This window comes from Megalobrama amblycephala, linkage group LG13 (assembly GCF_018812025.1).
Source record: "Megalobrama amblycephala isolate DHTTF-2021 linkage group LG13, ASM1881202v1, whole genome shotgun sequence".
In the NCBI taxonomy this organism is placed as follows: Eukaryota; Metazoa; Chordata; class Actinopteri; order Cypriniformes; family Xenocyprididae; genus Megalobrama; species Megalobrama amblycephala.
In genome coordinates, this window is record NC_063056.1 from 10,645,506 (window position 1) to 10,665,544 (window position 20,039).

The following is a 20,039-nucleotide window of genomic DNA, read 5'->3' on the forward strand; positions in this document are numbered from 1 at the left end:
AAATATGTTGTGCTTTCACAGGTGACTCATTTTTGCTTGCCTCAGCTTCTGCCCCTCCTGAAGCACACCATGTCCTACCTGCATGAGATTTTTGAGTTCTATGAGGAGATTCTCACCTGTCGCTACCCATATTCTTGCTTTAAGACTGTCTTTGTGGATGAGGCTTATGTGCAGGTCTCATCGTATGCATCAATGAGTATTTTCAGGTATGTTTATAATGACATAACAGTTTTATTTTTTTTCTGGGTCAAAAATGGTCTTTGGTGGTGGCGAACGAACATGGTCATCCACACATGTAAACTGCAAGCCCAGAACTGACAATAAATCCAAAATAAATGCAAAGAAATACTTTGTAATATATTAACTTGTCCTATTTATTCATGAAATAAAAAATAATCACTATCAAGACAGATTATAAAGACTTTAGTTTATCTTTGGAACACAAATGAAGATATTTTTAATGAAATCTGAGAGATTTCTGTCCCTCCATTGACAGGCTACATAACTACCACTTTGACGCTTCATAAAGTTCATAAAGAGTTTGTAAAATAAATCCATATGAATAGAGCAGTTTAGTCCAAATTTTCTAAAGAGAGACGATCGCTTTATATGATGAACAAATTGAATTTAGGCATTTATTCATATATAAACATTGATCAGCGAAAATAATAAGTAAAATGTTTATATGTGAATAAACTAACACTTTTAAAAAAAAAAATCTGTAAATCTATATGTAAAATTGTGAAAAGTGTTTTGAAAAGTTAGTAATAAAATGAACTGCAAAGTAACACATTATATAGAAAAAGTGGTCAATTATTTATTTATTTATTTATTTATTTTTATTTTTTTTGCAGTTACACTCCAGGGGTCTCATTTATAAAGCGTGCGTATGCACAAAACAGGGCTGGAAACGTGCGTACGCCAGTTCCCACGCAAAGGTTGTGATCTATAAAAACAAACTTGACGGGAGAATGTGCGCACCTTTAAGCAAACTTTGAGCTGTGCGTACGCACATTCTGGAGACAAAAGTGATATGAATTGACATAGTAGATGTGCTACTTTCGATCACTTTTCCAGTGACACGCTGTTTTAATGACAGCGAGGAGCGCTGGGAGCACAATAATTCCTCTTTAAACTAAACTGCAGATGTTATGACAAAATATTTTTTCGAGAATGACGATCAGTGATGCACACTTAACTTCGATATTATGGAAGACACTGCTGGATTCGGTGGTCGAACGGTCCGTTGTCCAGTTTGAATAGGCCCAATAATATCTTACTGTACAACCACAGTGGCAGGAGGTGTTGATGTCATGTGAAGGATCTTCAAACAATTACAATTTGACAATTTGAAGGATATAATTTGAGGAAAACGGTAAGATTTGCATGTTTTCTTTTTAAAATACTTTGTCAGTGAAGCGCCGTTTCGGACAATTGTATTTACACTGCAATAAATAAGTAGTCCGATCTGTTTCCACTAAAAATAGCCTATAAAATTCCTAAAAGATATGTTCACCTTATCAGCAAAACTGCATAAATTTGATTTGAATTGTTTAAAACTATTAAAATATTATCTGGCCAGTGGAAATGAATGAATCAACTCTATTCTAAAACCTTTATCTGAAGTATTTTATACAATTTTGTTTTTATGCATATTTTGATATATTTATTCTAAAACATAAAGAGGATATTGGATGATCTTTATCAATATAATGTGTGGCACAAATTGCATTTATAGTCCATATCTAATATTTTCCAATGTCTTGTACCTTTGAAAGTGTTAACCGTGGTGTCACGTGGATGGGAATATGTATGGAAATGATATGCAGATGTGGTTATGCATAGTAAAACTAGGCGTCGTAAGCTTCATATATGGTGATTTCGGGGAGGAGACAGGGTGGAGATGCACGTACGCACAATTTTCCGCTGAGTGGGATTTATAAAGGGATTTGTGTGCAGGTTCTGGCGTACGCATGGTTTTATAAATCTGATTTTTTTTTTGTGCGTACGCAGAATCTAGCTTTTGCGTGTACGTACAATTTTAGTAGGGATCCTACACACAGTTTTATAAATGAGACCCCAGGACTTAATGCACAGATAATTTGACATACAGTATGAGATTTTGTTCCGTCCATTGCTATGGTTATCACTGTCGGATTCAATCATGCATTTAAATATAGTTGTCAATCTAGAAATTTACTTTGCAATGTGCAACTAGCAGCATGAAAAATATATATTATATAGACTACAGAAAGTGAGCAAAGATCAGTGCCATTATAATCACTGAAGCTGAGAATTATTTCAGTTCAGCGCCAAGTACACAAAGCTGCACTCTTGCGAAAACTCACCTTGTAATCAATGAAACTGTCTACGCTGTGCATTATACAGTGCATCCGGAAAGTATTCACAGCACTTTTTCCACATTTTATGTTATAGCCTTATTCCAAAAGGGATTCAATTATCCTTTTTTTTTCTCAAAAATCTACAAACAATACCCCATAATGACAATGCGAAAGAATTTTGTTTAAAATCTTTGCAAATTTATATATATAAAATAAAAAAAAATCACATGTACATAAGTATTCACAGCATTTGCTATGACACTCAAAATTGAGCTCAGGTGCATCCTGTTTCCACTGATCATCCTTGAAATATTTCTACAACTTGACTGGAGTCCACCTGTGGTAAATTCGGATGATTGGACATGATTTGGAAAGGCACGCACCTGTCTATATAAGGTATACAGTTAACAGTGCATGTCAGAGCACAAACCAAGCCATGAAGTCCAAGGAATTGTCTGTAGACCTCCGAGACAGGATTGTATCGAGGCACAGATCTGGGGAAGGGTACAGAAAAATTGAGCACAGTGGCCTCCATCATCCGTAAATGGAAGAAGTTTGGAATCACCAGGACTCTTCCTAAAGTGGGCTGCCAGGCCAAACTGAGCAATCTGGGGAGAAGGGCCTTAGGTCAGGGAGGCCTGACAGAGCTCCAGCATTTCTCTGTGGAGAAAGGAGAACCTTCCAGAAGAACAACCATCTCTGCAACACTCCACCACTCAGGCCTGTATGGTAGAGTGGCCAGATGGAAGCCACTCCTCTGTAAAAGGCACATGACAGCCCACCTGGAGTTTGCCAAAAGGCACCTGAAAGACTCTCAGACCATGTGATCAACAAAGATTGAACTCTTTGGCTTGAACAGCAAGTGTCATGTCTGGAGGAAACCAGGCACTGCTTATCACCTGGCCAATACCATCCATACAGTGAAGCATGGTGGTGGCAGCATCATGCTTTGGGGATGTTTTTCAGCAGCAGGAACTGGGAGACTAGTCAGGATTGAGGGAAAGATGGATGCAGCAATGTACAGAGACATCCTTGATGAAAACCTGCTCCAGAGCGCTCTGGAACTCAGATTGGGTCGAAGGTTCATCTTCCAACAGGACAATGACCCTAAGCACACAGCCAAGATGACAAAGGAGTGGCAACGATAACGATAACAAAGGAGTGGCTCTGGTCCAGCCAGAGCCCAGATTTGAACCCGATTGAACATCTCTGGAGAGATCTGAAAATGACTGTGCAACGATGCTCCCCATCCAACCTGATGGAGCTTGAGAGGTCCTGCAAAGAAGAATGTGAGAAACTACCCAAGAATAGGTGTGCCAAGCTTGTAGCTTGTAGTAAGGCTGTAACATAAAATGTGGAGAAAGTGAAGCGCTGTGAATACTTCTCGGATAGTACACTGCGTGCATAATTATTATGCAAGTTGATTTTCTGATCATATTTTTTTTCCAGGCACATTTTACCAATTCCAAACCACATCAATCATAATAACTACTATTAATTTTGTATTTAATCATTTATAAGTGATATATAATTGTTCATGAAGGCTGGAAATTAAAAATGCCTTGTATTCAGGTGTGCATAATTATTAAGCAGGTTTTCTTTTACAGGCAAAATGAGCCAAAAAAGAGATTTTACTCAGACTGAAAAGTAAAAAATTCTTAAATGCTCATGAGATGGATGCAATACTAATGCAATACTAGAAATTGCAAAGTTAAGGCATGACCAATGGACCGCAAAACGCTCATTGGGTCAGCAGGGTCAGAGAAAGACAGGTGGAGAAGAAAAGACATGTTAACTGCAAAATAATTTAGAATTAAGGTGAATAATTAAAGGTCCCGTTTTTCGTGGTTTTTTTGAAGCTTTGATTGTGTTTATAGTGTGCAATATAACGTGTTCATGTTTCGCGTGTAAAAAAACACAGTATTTTTCACATAATTTACTTATCTGTATACCGCTGTTTCCACTGTCATAAAAACGGGCTGATGACTTCCTTGTTCTATGAAGTCCCTCCTTCAGAAATACGTAACGAGTTCTGATTGTGCCAGCGGTTCCTGTGTTGTGATTCGACAGCAGCTTAGCGCTCCTTGCCCGGAAAGGTCACGCCTCTTACCATAACGTGGAGATGCACGCGCTCAGTGTTATTGTAAACATGTCTTTAATTTTACCCTATCAATTTGAGCCGGAATCAGACCCGGTGATTGGACTGCGGGATGAAAATAACAGCGTTTCGACGACATGGCGACAAACACACTCTACAAACGCAACTCTTGTGTATTCCTGTGGGCGGAGGTTAGTCAAAAAACTGTTTTAGTGACGTCATTAAAGAAGGAAGTAGAGGGATGTAGTCCAAACTGGCCGTTCGATGTAGGCGACTTCTGTTAAATAAAATATCTCGCTTGGCATTGAACTTTGAGCTTTAAAATTTTACAGATTTTATTTATACTCTAACAACAACATTACACACTAACTAAAGTTTGAAACATGGGATCACGAAGAACGGGACCTTTAAGTGTGAAACCATCAGGAACCATTTAGACTCCAGCGCCACCATTTTTCAGAACTGCAACCTACCTAGAGTCTCCAAAAGTGCAAGGTATCAGGATCTCAGAGACTTAAATCTCTTTTTTGGCTCACTTTGCCTGTAAAACCTGCCTAATAATTATGCACACTTGAACATGTAGCGTTTTTCATTTCCAGCCTTCATGAACAATTATATATCACTTATAAATTATTAAATACAAAATTAATAGTAGGTATTAGGATTGATGTGGTTTGTTAAAATGTGCCTGGGAAAAAAAAAATATGATCAGAAAAACAACTTGCATAATTATGCACGCAGTGTATATACGCTGTGCATATATAGTATTATAATGAAAGGATTTACAAACGTGCAGAACTCACGCTAAACAAAAACTGCTATTCTGAGCGGCGTTGAGTGGATATTTAATCTGAATTTGATTTAATCATATATGTTCAACAGATATGTCTGTGATTGGCTACAAAGCTCAAGGCTGCAAAAACACGTTGTAAACGGAAACCTTGGAAACGCTCTTTACAAAGCACTTACACAAACACTCACGGAAGCACTTTAAAGAGTTGTAAAGTAGCTGGCTATCAGTGGGTACCTGTACTGCAGAACGGCAGGTATCGTCACATTAAATGATCATATAAATCTATTAAGGGAAAAAGATTAATTTTGGTGGCCACCAAAATATTTTAAATGCAGGAAAACCCTGCATTAGATGTGTACTTTTGAAGGTTTGTTTGTTTGTTTGTTTTTGTTTTTTTGTGTATGTTAATTTCAAAGGCTTTGTTAACAGAAGCTACAGTGTGATTTGATGCTCTGTTTGATTTTGTGTCTGTGTTTGTTCTTCTCAGTACCAACCTCCTGCACAGTGGTATGATCATAGATCAGACTCCTATAAGCAGGCGCTTTCTGGCTCAAGCTCTGGCCCAGCAGTTTTTTGGTTGCTTCATCTCTAGGATGTCCTGGTAAGTAGGTAGGAATGGTGAAACCTAGTAGTTTAATGTTTGCTGCCACCCACAAAACTGCATATTGCAGCATTTTTGTTATACGTAAAGAAGGCTTTACACAACAGTTTGTTCTGGTTCTCAAATCTGACTGGTTGAGAGGTCTTTCCAGCCATGCAATATTCTACCAGTATCGCCACTGGAACCATTTGACCGTTTGAATTACTCCGCCGTCAGCATTCTCACAGCGAGTGTCATGGTAGATGAGCAAACCCACCATATTTTTATAGATTCTACTGTTATTTTGTAACCGAATGTAGTTTTAAGAGGTTTTTTTTTTTTAGGTGAGAATATAGTTGTTTAGACCTCAGAGATGCGATTTATATGTACACATAGCGTCTATTTGAAAATTTGTTTAGACGCTTTCAGAGATGAGAGTTCCAGGCCATCAGCGACCGTACAGCACTCGTACCCACAGAGAACAGCTTCATCTCAGCTAGTCCCTCAGGAATTTGCCGCTGGCTCTTATGTAGATAGTGTTTAAACATGAGGTATAATTTGTTTTGGGTATATCAAACGGGCAATCTTTGGTATTTTTAATCTATTACTTGTTCCAGTGCTTGTTCCAATCTTTATATTTACATTGAAATTAAATCCCGTACTAACTAGAGCGCTGCTTGTAAGTTTGACTGAACTGTTTGCTTGTTTATTTCCTATTTTACTTCTAATACAGTTATAATGGCTATTGCTGTTAATTTAAATATTGTTCAATAAATAGTATTTTATATAATTAACATGCTGTATGTTTTGGCATTGAGAGAGTCATTGTTGATGATTTCGACTTCAGTGAAAGTTACATTAATACGCCATGAGATGGCGGCAAAGACTGTCTTTATGAGTGAGTCAGTCAGTCGCAAAGACTTTTACATTGAAATGGACTGTTGAAACAAGGACGTTGTTTTTACTTTAAACATCTTACGAGATGCAACTGACAAATGCATTGACTAGTGCTGTCATGGGAATGTCTTAAAGGACAAAGATACTGCTTTCTTCAGCGGACATTCAAACTTATATTGTGATTATAAATATAACATTGACCTGAAGAATATCAGCTACATGCAGGTAATACACTCGCTTAGGCGATCTCTCTCTCTTATAGTACTCTACATTATTACAATTAGTTTCAATGAAACGACTCAGCTTTCCTTCGTATGAAGGTAAAATTATGCCTAAAAGATTTGCATACGCAGGGTAAGATTTGTGAAAGTGTACATAAGATTGCAAGCATAAATTAAATTTGCATGCACGAGAGAAGCTTTGTAAAAATGTAAATCACCTTTAAAGTGTAAGAAAAAAAGATTTGCAGCATTTTACTGTTTTTTTTTTTTTTTTTTTTTTGTAAGTGTAATCAATGTATTGTGAAACTACAGCTTCATGCTAATGCAAAATAAATATTATCTGTATTCTTCTGACTTACATTTTTCCACGCTTACACTTTTGGCACGTTTTTTCCTATGGCCAAAAGAAAGCCTGTGAACAGGGATTTGAAAGCGAAAACAAAATCACAAAAGAGATTGACTGCATGTAAAAATAAATAAATAAATAAAAATAATAAAAAATACTGTAAATGTCTAAATGACTTGTGAAAGTACATAGGGCATAAAAGTTCCTGAAATAGGTCCAAATTCTTAATGCCAATCAAATGAGGCTTTAGCTGACTCTCGATTTATCTGATTGGTTCAATAAACACTCCAGACACCAGAACACGTCTTTATCGTCATTTGGCTCAGCATCATTCTCATTGCCAGAATTGTACTTTTAATGCATACATGCATGTTAAAATAAATAAATAAATAACCATGATTGCTTAAGCTGTGCACCATTAGGCTGACTACCATGTGTTCATACTGAATTTCAAGCAGGTGTGTAAAGAAAATTTCTGTGTATTCAGTGCATGTATCCTGCTCATCATCATGGTCGTCGTCCTCAGCAGGCCATGATATTAGTTTTTAATATTGATGCTGCTGAAAGTAGGCTAAGTATCTGCACTGCATGCATAATTTTACCTGTCTACTGATCAGGAGTTATTCCAGAATTATGATTATTATTATTATCTTATTAAAATGAGTTATAATAATATTTTTTTGTCCTTTTAACATGTTTTAAGGGCATCTCTAAATTATGAACCATTTATTGTCAGTAATGCCACAGTGTAGCCACTAGATGGCTGAATAACCCTATATATAAATATCAACTAGCTAAACTAGCTAGTCAACTGTTAACATCAACTGGCTAAAATGTATTCCCTGGTTGCTGGGTTTTGATTCAGACAAAATTATCTACTTTGCATATGATTTTGCAATTGTATATGTATTTTTAGACATTAATAAAGACAACTTTTTTTCAAAGTTGAGTTTTTTTTATTTATTTGAAGTATCAGTTTTGCATTACAGTCAAACCTGGACACAGAGAAAGCATTTTGTTATTCATACTAGCTACATATAATAGCTTGACCAGTGACATGAAAGTTATCAGAATCAATATTGACAGTGCGACCAGGACAATATGTAAGGAATAATTGACAATGGGCCATGGAATTTTTAGAAAACAACGCACACCCGAGGTGGTAATGAGCCTCATATTTGATTGGCTATGTGAAGAAGGACCCGCCTTCCTCCTCACACTTGCAAAACTCGATGAGTGAGAGAATCGTGTCAAAGCTGTAAGCAGAGGTAAAAGAAAGATGGAACTGTACAAATTGTGCTATATCGGCAATTTTATGCCCTACGTATTTACACAACAATTCATTTAGACATTTACAGTTTATTTTTTTACACAAAGGTTGGTTATACGCAGTCAGTCTTTTTTACAGTTTCTGACTTAGTTGTTTTCACTTGCAAATCGCTGTTCACAGGCCTGCAATTCTTTTTTTCACCGTATTTTGGTGAGAAAAAAAAACGTGCTAAAAGTGTAAGTGTGAAAAAATGGGAGTCAGAAGAACACATCATATTTATTTTGCGTTAGCATGAAGCATTACACACTAACTGAAGTTAAAAAAAGGGATATCATAATCAAGGACCCCTTTAAAACTGCACCACACACATTATGATTTTGTTCTTATATATTGTTTTCATTTTTAAAGAATATGGGTAACCAAACCGTTGATGGGCCCCATAGTATGGAAAAAATACTATGGAAGTCAACAGTGAGAGAATTTTATTTTTTGAGTGAGATGCAAAGGTCACAAATGTCCTTTTAATTCCATATAAAGCCACTACTCACCGGACCACTGGGGGGTAACAAATCTTCTTGCCAAAAGCAGTTTTATTTTACATTTGGTGCTTGTTGAATGTTCATTTTGGTCCATGGCTTTATATTCAAACTCCACACGATCTATGAACATTACCATTGTCCTTGAGCAAGACATTTCAGACTATGCTTGTTTAAAAATGTGTTATTTCTTTGATATAGAAATCTTTTTTATCCTGATTTCACTTTTCCTTTTCACTGCTCTAGTTTTGGACTACTTGTTTATCTTTCATTGTTTTATTGTCAAGCTTGGTAGATTCCTCTCTGTTTTTCTGTCCTGCGTCATAGACAATTTCTCCCCTCATGCTGGCTCTCTAACTGAAGTACTCTTTGTGTGTGTGAGTGCTTGAGAAAGTGTGTGAGGTCCATTTGGTCAGATGCTGTAGTTCTTTGTCCAAAGCTTTGATTACTTACAATAAACCCTTGTGTGGTAAGTGTCTGAAATGTGAATCAGATGTGAAGGTTTCTATAGCAGAATTTATTTATTTATTTAATGTTTTGAGCTTGTATGAGTCCCAGCTGGAGAACTGAAGTTGCTTTGAAATTGAGAACAGTCATCTGCCTACAATTAATGATGTTGCTTAATGCCGTTTAACCCTGTAATTGAAGACAGTGGGTTTACAGTGAGCAGTCTCTAGCATTGCCAATGAAATCCATTCAAACACACTTGCTCATGTCTTTGCATGACCATATCATGAGCTCAGATTTTAAAAACAAAATATGGTTCCTGTGTAAACTAAAATTGTTCTGTAGGATGTCATAACAATTTAAAAAGAAAGTTGTTTATTTTGAATTGCAGGTCTGATGAGTGGGTTTTGAAGGGAATTTCAGGGTACATTTATGGCCTCTACCTGAAGAAAACATTTGGAGTCAATGAGTATCGTCACTGGATTAAGGAGGTATAAAGTAAAGTGGACGACAAAGGAGAGATAATGCTTTTCAAATCGGCCAAGTGGATATTTTTATATTCCCAAATGTCAACTTTTTAAATGCTGAACTGTTTGTCTATTACTCTCTTAACCTACAGGAACTGGACAAGATTGTGGATTATGAGCTAAAAATGGGTGGCGTCCTGCTGCATCCCACCTTTTCTGGAGGAAAAGAAAAAGACAAGTTATAACCTCACCTTTATCATTGTTTATAATTTATACACACTCATTCAAACTTGAACAAAAGATGTTCTTTCACACAGAGTGAGAAAGATATTATGCATTTTTTTTCCTTTCAGTCCAACACCCCACCTGCACTTTTCCATCAGACACCCCCACACATTGTCCTGGGAATATTACAAGATGTTCCAATGCAAAGCCCACCTGGTCATGAGGCTCATCGAAAACCGAATTAGCATGGAATTCATGTTGCAGGTATAGGAAATAAAACACCCCTCGTTTAAGAAAGGAAGTGGTATATTTCATGGTGATTACATCCTGAATAGGTTCCTCTCACATTCTTAGACCACCCACACACATTGATTTGCAGCTAGTTCTCTATATAAAATTTTCATTGTCCTTGTGGTTTATTATAAACTGGGCATTGAAAGGCATTCAAATCTCTCTTCAGGTGTTTAACAAGCTCTTGAGTCTGGCCAGCACAGCCTCATCTCAGAAATATCAATCTCATATGTGGAGCCAGATGCTGGTATCCACCTCTGGATTCCTCAAATCCATTTCCAATGTGTCAGGGAAGGACATTGGACCCCTCATCAAGCAATGGGTGTATCCTTCAAATGCGCAGCCTTTATGTGGAGTGAAGTTATATTTCTTGATTTTCTTTTTTTTTTTTTTGTAAAATACACTGTGTTGTTGCACGTTCTACAGACTCATGCTGCCAGAGCAATTCACAATCAGTAAATATTGCAGATTTATGCCAAGCCATTGGTGATTGCTAATTATCCACTGTTGATGAATTATGACATTGGTTACCTTTATAGTTTTATAGTATATCACCTGCAAACTCCTCACCTTCCGGAGAAATTTGACGTTGTAATGAGTGCAGCTGTTTTGTACACGGGTTGACCGTGTAAACTGATAAATTTCTGCTGATCCATAAGTGCCACCTACTGGCAGAGTGTGAATTTTCAATTTCATTCATTGTTTCTGCATTGTTTTCAGTCATTTTAAGGGTTAGGTGTTACCATAGACATTGCCCTACACCGCTCATATGACATTCATTTTATCTGTGCGGGTCTTATTAAAAATGTTCAAGCTGCAGTCTTTTTTTTTTTTTTTTGGTTAAAAATTATCCAAAATATCCTTACCTAAGTCCAATTCACAACGGTAAGCTTGTAATAATGTTCTAATTTGAGTAGTACTGGTAGGTTTTCGTTGGAAATTCGCAATTGAGGATGCTGCTGGTGGCAGATCATTTATAGCCTTTTCTCACAGCAGCTGGAATAATTAAACTTATCATTTTGATGGTGGATTGTATGGTATGACAAATTATTGTTAGAGATTAGACTGTACAGAAATTGAAATCTACAAGTAATGCTAATACACATTAAATACACGTAGTCACGCACTGCTTATGTTGTTAACATTAACAGTTTGAGAAAAAAGTATAACAATAATAATTTGCGCCATTTTATGTGATATGAGCTAAGCGATCGTTAGTGTTAATCATCTGGTCAACAAAAGTGGCAGATTTATTACTTTCTTGTTCAGATGACATTTTTCAGGTGATTCTTTGAATGTGTGGCTAAAATTCTTATTCAAAGCGTTAGATTCATCCGCGCTGAGGAGCCGTGCCAATGCACAACCCATGTAAAGATAATTCCGCAAATCAAAGATGGTGACAAAGAGGCAAAACTTACGGACTGCAGGTTTAAATTTAATTTTAAAAACCCTGCAGATGCTGTGGCTCATAGTTTTATTTGCTCTTGTTGTGACGCTCACATCTCAGTAGATAAAATATAATTTTCCTCACCCACGAACAGCATGTTTGATGATCTTCCCTGACATGTTCATCTTTGTGAAAATGCAAATGTTACAGTTGCTGTTAAAAAATGTTGAGCTCAAACATATTGTTGTTCTTTAATATGTTATTACAATTGACTTATCAACTTCAGAGACCAGAGTGGGGTGGTAAAATTTTTTGGAAGTTTTGCCTTCAACAGGAAAAGAAATGTTTTGGAACTAGAGATCCGTCAGGACTACACTTCGTCTGGCACACAGAAATATGTGGTGAGTGATGGCAGAGAGAAAACAACAAGGAAAATTGTGTGAGAGATTATATAAATGGTTAAAAGGATGTTTCATACAGGTAGTGAAAGCACCAGAATGGTCTCCAAAGTGGTCCAACAATGATCATGTGAATGCTTTTGATATTCATCAGGGCCCTATTAAAGTGACAGTGCAGGAATTGGATGGCTCATTTAACCACACATTGCAGATAGAGGAGAACAGTCTCAAACATGACATTCCCTGCCACTCCAAAAGCAGAAGGTAGGACTTGCTTCCAGAACTAAGATAATGCCTGAATCTAATCTTAGTATATGATTATATATAATAGCAGGTTATTAGTGTTGCATTTAAAATTCCTGTCCAGCACTTGGAAATAAGATTTAGGTCATTGTCTTAATTTTTTAAATATTTCCTCTTACATTTTCTCTCTGCCAGGAACAAGAAGAAGAAAATCCCTCTGATGAATGGAGAAGAAGTTGACATGGACTTGTCAGCCATGGAGTAAGCTATTTTTATGCCTAATGCCCCCATCATCCCATGCAGATCAGTGAATGTTCCAACTTTTAAGTGGTCAACACTTAGGAACTGCAAGTACATTTTAGTTAGATTAATGCCTTTGGACAAATTTGTCTAAATACTAAATGTCTTGGCAGAGTATTCCTGTTCAACATGCACACACAAAATTTCTTACACAAACAAGAGGCAAAGAGAGTATTTCTCATTGGTTCATTTGTTATCTTTTATTTTATTTTTTATTTCTCACTCATTTTTGCTTCAGATTTTTCTGACCATTTATACACCTTTTTTGTGGATTCAGCAATAACAGCACTTTATATATTCTTGCTTCAAAGCACAAAAATTGTGATTTAATAATTCATCCATCTGACACATTGATTGTCTGTGCCAAATAATATGGAGATGTGTGAGAGAGATTTGTAATGACTAGTGTGTTGTCTCTCAGATCAACCAATCTCAACAGCACAGGGTAAGGATGAGGAGAGAAGGTTACAACCACTGCACACAGCACTGTGAGCTCAGGCACTGGTTAAATGGGTTCTTCTACCTTTTTATCCTTCTTTCGTTCTAGCCTCCATTTTTCAAATGATATCCTTAGTCAAAGTTTAGGATCCATGTTGTTTCCAGGCTATGGGAAGGTCATTGAGATCCTTTATAGTCCAATTCAAAGAGAGCTTGATTAATTTCAGCATAGTAACTGCAACAAACCATTTTCTTTTGTTTTGACATCACAGCGCTGACTCTCCTCTGCTGTGGATCCGAATTGATCCGGACATGTCCATCCTTCGGAAGGTAGAGTTTGAACAGGCCGATTTCATGTGGCAGTACCAACTGAAGTTCGAGAGGGATGTAGTGGCCCAGGAGGAGGCTATTTCAGCGTTGGAAAAATTTCCCACTCCTGCGTCACGACGTGCTCTTACGGATATCCTAGAACAAGACCAGTGCTTTTATAAAGTCCGCATGCAGGCCTGCTTCTGTCTGGCTAAGGTAAAGCAAGTATTAAGCAACACAACCACTTACAGCTGTGATGATGATAAACAATGTTTCTTTTGTGCCAAATGAGCATTTAAGAATGATTTCAGAAGGATCATGTGACATGTTAATGGCTGCTGAAAATTCAGCTTTGCTGACACAGGAATAAATTTTCAAAATATATTAAAATAGTATATTTTTGATCTTATAAATGAAGCCTTGTTGAGCATAAAAGACTTTCAAAAACATGAAACAATTTTACCAACCCCAAACTTTTGAATAGTAGTTTGTTCCTCAACTCAGAGAATTGATAAACACCTGTTTCTTCAGTCGTCCATGATTTCACTTTCCTTTAAATTTTCTTGATGTGCAGTCTGTTTTCTCCCAAGTACAGGTCATTTTACTGCTAAACAGATTACAACTGGCAAGTTAGGTAACGCTTTCATTGAAGCCTGTATTTATAATGCCTTATAAAACATGCACAATGCCTTATAAACAACCTTATAATGTGTTGTATTATGTTATAAATAATCATAACAACATGTACAATACATTATAATACTTACCTATATGTGGTTTTAACTTTTAAGAGTACAATGTATTATAATACCAGATGACGCCTGTATTTATAATGCATTATAAGGGTATTCTTAATGCATTATAATACACGCATAATGCCTTATAAACAACCTTATAATGTATTGTCATCTCATAAATAATTGTAACAACTGTAACAATACTTACTCATTTGAGGTTATAACTATTGAGAGCATGATGACTTATAACACACAATGAACATAATTACCCAATTAAGTTATAATGGATTATATATTCTATAGTTTCATATATTTTACTTAAGTCTCATTGACATTGTTTTCTTTTAGATCTGCACAGTATCATACTACATCTTATGTAGGGCTGCACGATATATCATTTTAGCATCGAAATCGCGATGTGCGCTACCGCGGTAGTCACATCACAGGATGTTCTATGTCAAGTATAGGGATCGTTCAAAACGCATGTGACTCTTGAATTAATTGCTAAATTTGATCATCATATAATTAAAGTTTATCATTTGAACGTGTTTTATGTCCTGTCAGTTTAAATATTCAAGCTATTTTAAACCATTTGAGAGCATAAAGATGCAAATGTGATCATAAAGATCTGAATGTGCGGCTGTGTTCTGTGCGCGCACATACACACAGATGCATGTGAACACCAAATGCCATTCTCTTCCATGTCTGTTTGTGCCTGAACGGACACATACATGGAAAAAAATGCACGTCAAACATTGAGTTCCCTCGTAAACACAGTTGGCTTAGGTGAACTAAAAAATTGAGAAAGAAAACCGGATATGTAACAGTATTTTGGATTTGTGCATTCAGTCTTAATGTGACAGCAGCCTATATTCCTGCTGCTTTCTGTGTCATGAATGTTAATCAAACAACAAAAGACAAAGATAAAACAAAGACAGAAGTGCACAAAAATATGTTATTTTACTGTCTGGTTAACCACATTCATGTAAGTTGTATTCTCTAATGTAATGTATAAGGTGGCCAAGAACATGTGAGGGGTGATTCCTGGCACTTTCAATGTGTTACTTTGTTCATATTTTCAGTGTTTCCTATGAGGCTAATGTTAATTTCAGTGTGACCTACTTTAAAGGGATAGTTTACCCAAAAATTAAAATTGTCATCATTTATTCTCCCTCAAGTTGTTCCAAACATGTATGAGTTTCTTTTTTCTGCTGAACACAAAACAAGATATTTTAAAGGTGCCCTAGATTCAAAAATTGAATTTACCTCAGCATAGTTAAATAACAAGAGTTCCGTACATGGAAAAGACATACATTGAGTCTCAAACTCCATTGTTTCCTCCTCCTTATATAAATCTCATTTGTTTAAACGACCTCCGAAGAACAGGCGAATCTCAACATAACACCGACTGTTACGTAACAGTCGGGGTGAACGCCCCGATATTTGCATAATGCCAGCCCATGTTCCCAACATTATAAAAGGCATTAGACAAGGGCAGCCAGTTAACGTCTGGATCTGTGCACAGGTGAATCAACAGACTAGGTAAGCAAGCAAGAACAATAGCAAAAAATGGCAGATGGAGCAATAATAACTGACATGATCCATGATAACATGATATTTTTAGTGATATTTGTAAATTGTCTTTCTAAATGTTTCGTTAGCATGTTGCTAATGTACTGTTAAATGTGGTTAAAGTTACCATTGTTTCTTACTGTATTCACGGAGACAAGAGCCGTCGCTATTTTCATTTTTAAACACTTGCAGTCTGTATAATTCATAAACACAACTTCATTCTTTATAAATCTCTCCAACAGTGTAGCATTAGCCGTTAGCCACGGACAGCCTCAAATTCACTCAGAATAAAACGTTAACATCAAAATAAATACTTTACTCACATAATTCGAAGCATGCATACAGCATGCATGACGAACATCTTGTAAAGATCCATTTGAGGGTTATATTAGCTGTGTGAACTTTGTAAATGCGCTGTAATATAGTCGACAGCTCATGTGGCAGGGAGCACGCGAATTAAAGGGGCGGCGCTGCCTAAATCAGTGCATTGTTAATGATGCCCCAAAATAGGCAGTTAAAAAAATTAATTTAAAAAAATCTAGGGGGTATTTTGAGCTGAAACTTCACAGACACATTCAGGAGACACCTTAGACTTATATTACATCTTGTGAAAAAGCATTCTTGGGCACCTTTAAAGAATGTTGGTAATCAAACAACCATAGTAGGAAAATATACTATGGAAGTCAATGGCTAACATTAACTGTCTGGTTATCAGCATTCTTTAAAATATCATCTTTTGTTTTCAACAGAAAAAAGAAACTCTTACAGGTTTGGAATAACTTGAGGGTGAATAAATGATGACAGAATTTTATTTTTGTGTAGACTATCCCTTTAAGCTTGCTGGAAACTCTTTTACATTTAAAACAATACAATATTGTTTTGTTGATTTTACATATGGAACAAATTTTATTTTTTTAAGTATTGCAATAAAAATGTTAAAAGCAAATAAAAAAAATACATGTTCAAAGCAAATGTCTGATAACCACTTTATGATATCTTATGGCTGTTTTATAATGTATTGTACCTGTTATGATTATTTATAAGATGATGCAACATTATAAGGTTGTTTCTAAGGCATTATGCATGTATTATAATACATTATAAATACAGGCTTAATAGAAAGTGTTACCACATTTTTTGCAAGTGCTACAAGTTTGTTTATAACTTGTTATAGCTATAATTTGACAGTAAATGGAATAGCCTTTTTTAAACTTCTAAACATAAATGTGGCAATTAACCAGTTACATTATTGTTAAGGTAAGTTAATCAGTTAATATCCCTTATTGATCACAATATTGTTTTATTGTTGTGTAGTTGAGTTCCCATGCTGTTTGAAATGATAGATTTCAAACAGTACTCATAATGTTTGAAATGTCTTCTGTTTGAAAGTAACTGTGTTGACCTTTGTTAGATTGCTAATTCCATGATGAGCACCTGGACTGGCCCCCCAGCCATGAAGTCTCTCTTTACACGCATGTTCTGCTGCAAAAGCTGCCCAAATATCGTCAAGACCAACAACTTCATTAATTTTCAGAGCTACTTCCTACAAAAGGTAATGCTTGATTCTTATCCTTAACCAAAAGTATGATGGACAACAGTTGGTCCTTGCGAACATATCAGGGATGAAATATCACTGAAGATGAGGAAGGTCTTCCACAGGAAAGATGCTAGAGGGTGATACTTCAGTTGCTGATAAACAAAAGTGTTTCTTAGCAATTAGTGTTTACTTATTTTGCGGTAGATAATTATTGAAAACTCATTCCCTGCTATATCATTTACTTGGGCTGGGTTGAAAATATTGATTTCTCGATTTTACATGAACTTGAACATCAGAAGAATGTAATCGTGCAATCAGTGCAATCAACCATGGAAAGACATCAATAAAACAGCTTGCAAACAATGTCACGTAACATTTACCTCAGTAATTAGGTAATAATAGCCAAAAAAAATGAAATATAGAGAGGAGGCTGACTAGGGCTGAAACGATTATTGATGATTATTTTGATTAATGATTATTTTGGTAATCAAATAATGGGTTGATTATTTTGATGATTATTTTTTGAAGCAAGCAAAGACGTAAGCCCTTTAAAATGACTAAAATGAGGCAATAATATTTGGTTTAAATAAAGTATCAAAAGCAAGTAATCATATAGTTTTATGGAATAACACTTAGGGCTGTTGCGATAACCGCAATTTCGTAATACCGCGCTTTTGACGAGCCAACCGCAGAACACTGCAAAAAACGCAGCAACCGCGATATTTGCATGTTTTCTATTTTTTGAAAGGCTATGTCCTTCTCGTTTTACACTTCATACACGTGTACTAAATATTAAATAAGGTAATAATGATAGCATAATGTGTACCATGGTGATTTGTATAGAGGCTCCGTAGATTTGCACTAAACAAGCCTAAACAGACAGTGAATGTGAGAGGGATCGACTGAGCGCGTGCGATTACCTGCGTCTGTCCTTCAGGCCGAGACATATATTCGTGAAAAAAAGTTGTCGTGTCCAAGGATAGCGAAATCTCTGCCTTAGCATCGAAGCATTACTGGTCAGCTGAGCCTTATAAAGTGGCGCTCAATGTTAAAATAATTTCAACAGCTTGTTTCATTTCATCTCCCTTTGAATGAATCTGCGTTTTTGAACGTGCCGTTGAATGAACGGTTTAAAGACTCAAAGACAGTCCCTTGCCGCCAAACTTGTCACAACAATGTAACTGCACTGACTGACAGCCCGTCTAGAATGCACTGAGATGAGTAACGTTAGTTCTGCTTATACTCGTGAAATATCAGCAGAAAGTCTTTTTTAGTCAGATGGTAATACCGCATATCGCGCTATTGAGCCACTCAAAAATACCGCAAGGGAAATTCCTTAACCGCGACAGCCCTAATAACACTGTTAAAATACATATTGCGATGTACTATAAACAATAATCAACTTATGTACATTATGTATTATAACAAATACCTGGAGAGGGCGCCAGTGGCCTGGTGTTGTTATACTTTACAGCATATCAAATCTTTTTTTAATATTGGCCAAATAACATTTAATTCAATTGTTTACGTAATCTTTAATATTTGGCCACTTATTTACAATAGAAATCTACATCCACTGTAATTTCTTGAACAAGAACATGTGGACATCAAAACATGCAAACTCAGAGTGAGGGTTTAAACATTTATTTTGAAATTGTGATGAACAGTTTGCATATTTTGAAACATAGCTCTAATCTCCTGTGTTGGCGTAGGTTTATGAAAGATTTACTTTACAAATCTGATAAAATAGCATTCCTACATAGCATTCCCAGATGAACGTTATATCAACCCAAACTCACAGCATATGCAGAGATGGAGTTTGAGATGCGCTCCACGCATGTAAATGATAACAGTTCATGTGGAGCAGCATTTACTGTGAACGAAGACGCTCTGAGGCGCATGTAACCTACATGCATGTAAATAATTAAAGCGTATATATATATATAACCCCCTCTGGCATGTCTATGCCAGAAAACAGCACTTGCAAGTTGAGCTTCGCCGACCCGTCACAAGCTCGCCTCATGTTCACGTTCACGCGAGAGTGACAAAATGCTTTACGGTAATTCAAAAACAATGTATATATTATGACTTTATAAGACAATTTCGAAAATTACCCACCTCCATCGAGATTTCTTGTTCTGTATTTGCAAAACTACTGTGCTGGTGAGCGTTATAGTCGTAGTCCAGAGCTGCGCTTGGAGTATTTACGACAGTGTGATTCACTGATGGAACCTGTAGGGGGAGCTTCGCAAATCTTACTGAGTTCCGCTTTAACATGGGTAAATTGCAATTGAGTTTTTTTTTAATTGAGTACTCGAAGTTAATCGAGGAACCGTGACAACCCTAATATGGACTGTTACGTATTCATTCGTTTTTCTCAACCTGTTCTTCAATTTAAAGATTTTTCTAGTCGACTATTAGTCGTTGTCAGTCAGTGTTAGCTGCAAAGATGTTGACAATGCTGCCTCACTATCTCACAATATAATGAACGTGCCTATAGAGAAATTCACTTTTTATATGGATTACATAAGCAGAGAGTATTTCTTTTCGATTTGAATTGGTTTGTTTAAAAGTAGACACTTTAAGTTTTCTATAGATATATTTC

General features: G+C 36.3%; 1 protein-coding gene across 1 annotated transcript in view; it reads left to right on the forward strand.

Annotated features, from left to right (window-relative positions):
• The window catches only part of LOC125244230 (transcription initiation factor TFIID subunit 2), a gene marked incomplete at its 5' end in the record, with an annotated part of 45,768 nt that continues 25,729 nt past the window's right edge, over nt 1–20,039 (forward strand). The window contains 11 exons of the mRNA XM_048154280.1: nt 1–206; nt 5,721–5,834; nt 9,922–10,021; nt 10,150–10,235; nt 10,351–10,486; nt 10,683–10,837; nt 12,187–12,301; nt 12,453–12,562; nt 12,737–12,802; nt 13,552–13,804; nt 17,309–17,449. Coding sequence (XP_048010237.1) covers nt 1–206; nt 5,721–5,834; nt 9,922–10,021; nt 10,150–10,235; nt 10,351–10,486; nt 10,683–10,837; nt 12,187–12,301; nt 12,453–12,562; nt 12,737–12,802; nt 13,552–13,804; nt 17,309–17,449 — 1,482 coding nt within the window. The remainder of the gene's footprint in view (nt 207–5,720; nt 5,835–9,921; nt 10,022–10,149; nt 10,236–10,350; nt 10,487–10,682; nt 10,838–12,186; nt 12,302–12,452; nt 12,563–12,736; nt 12,803–13,551; nt 13,805–17,308; nt 17,450–20,039) is intronic.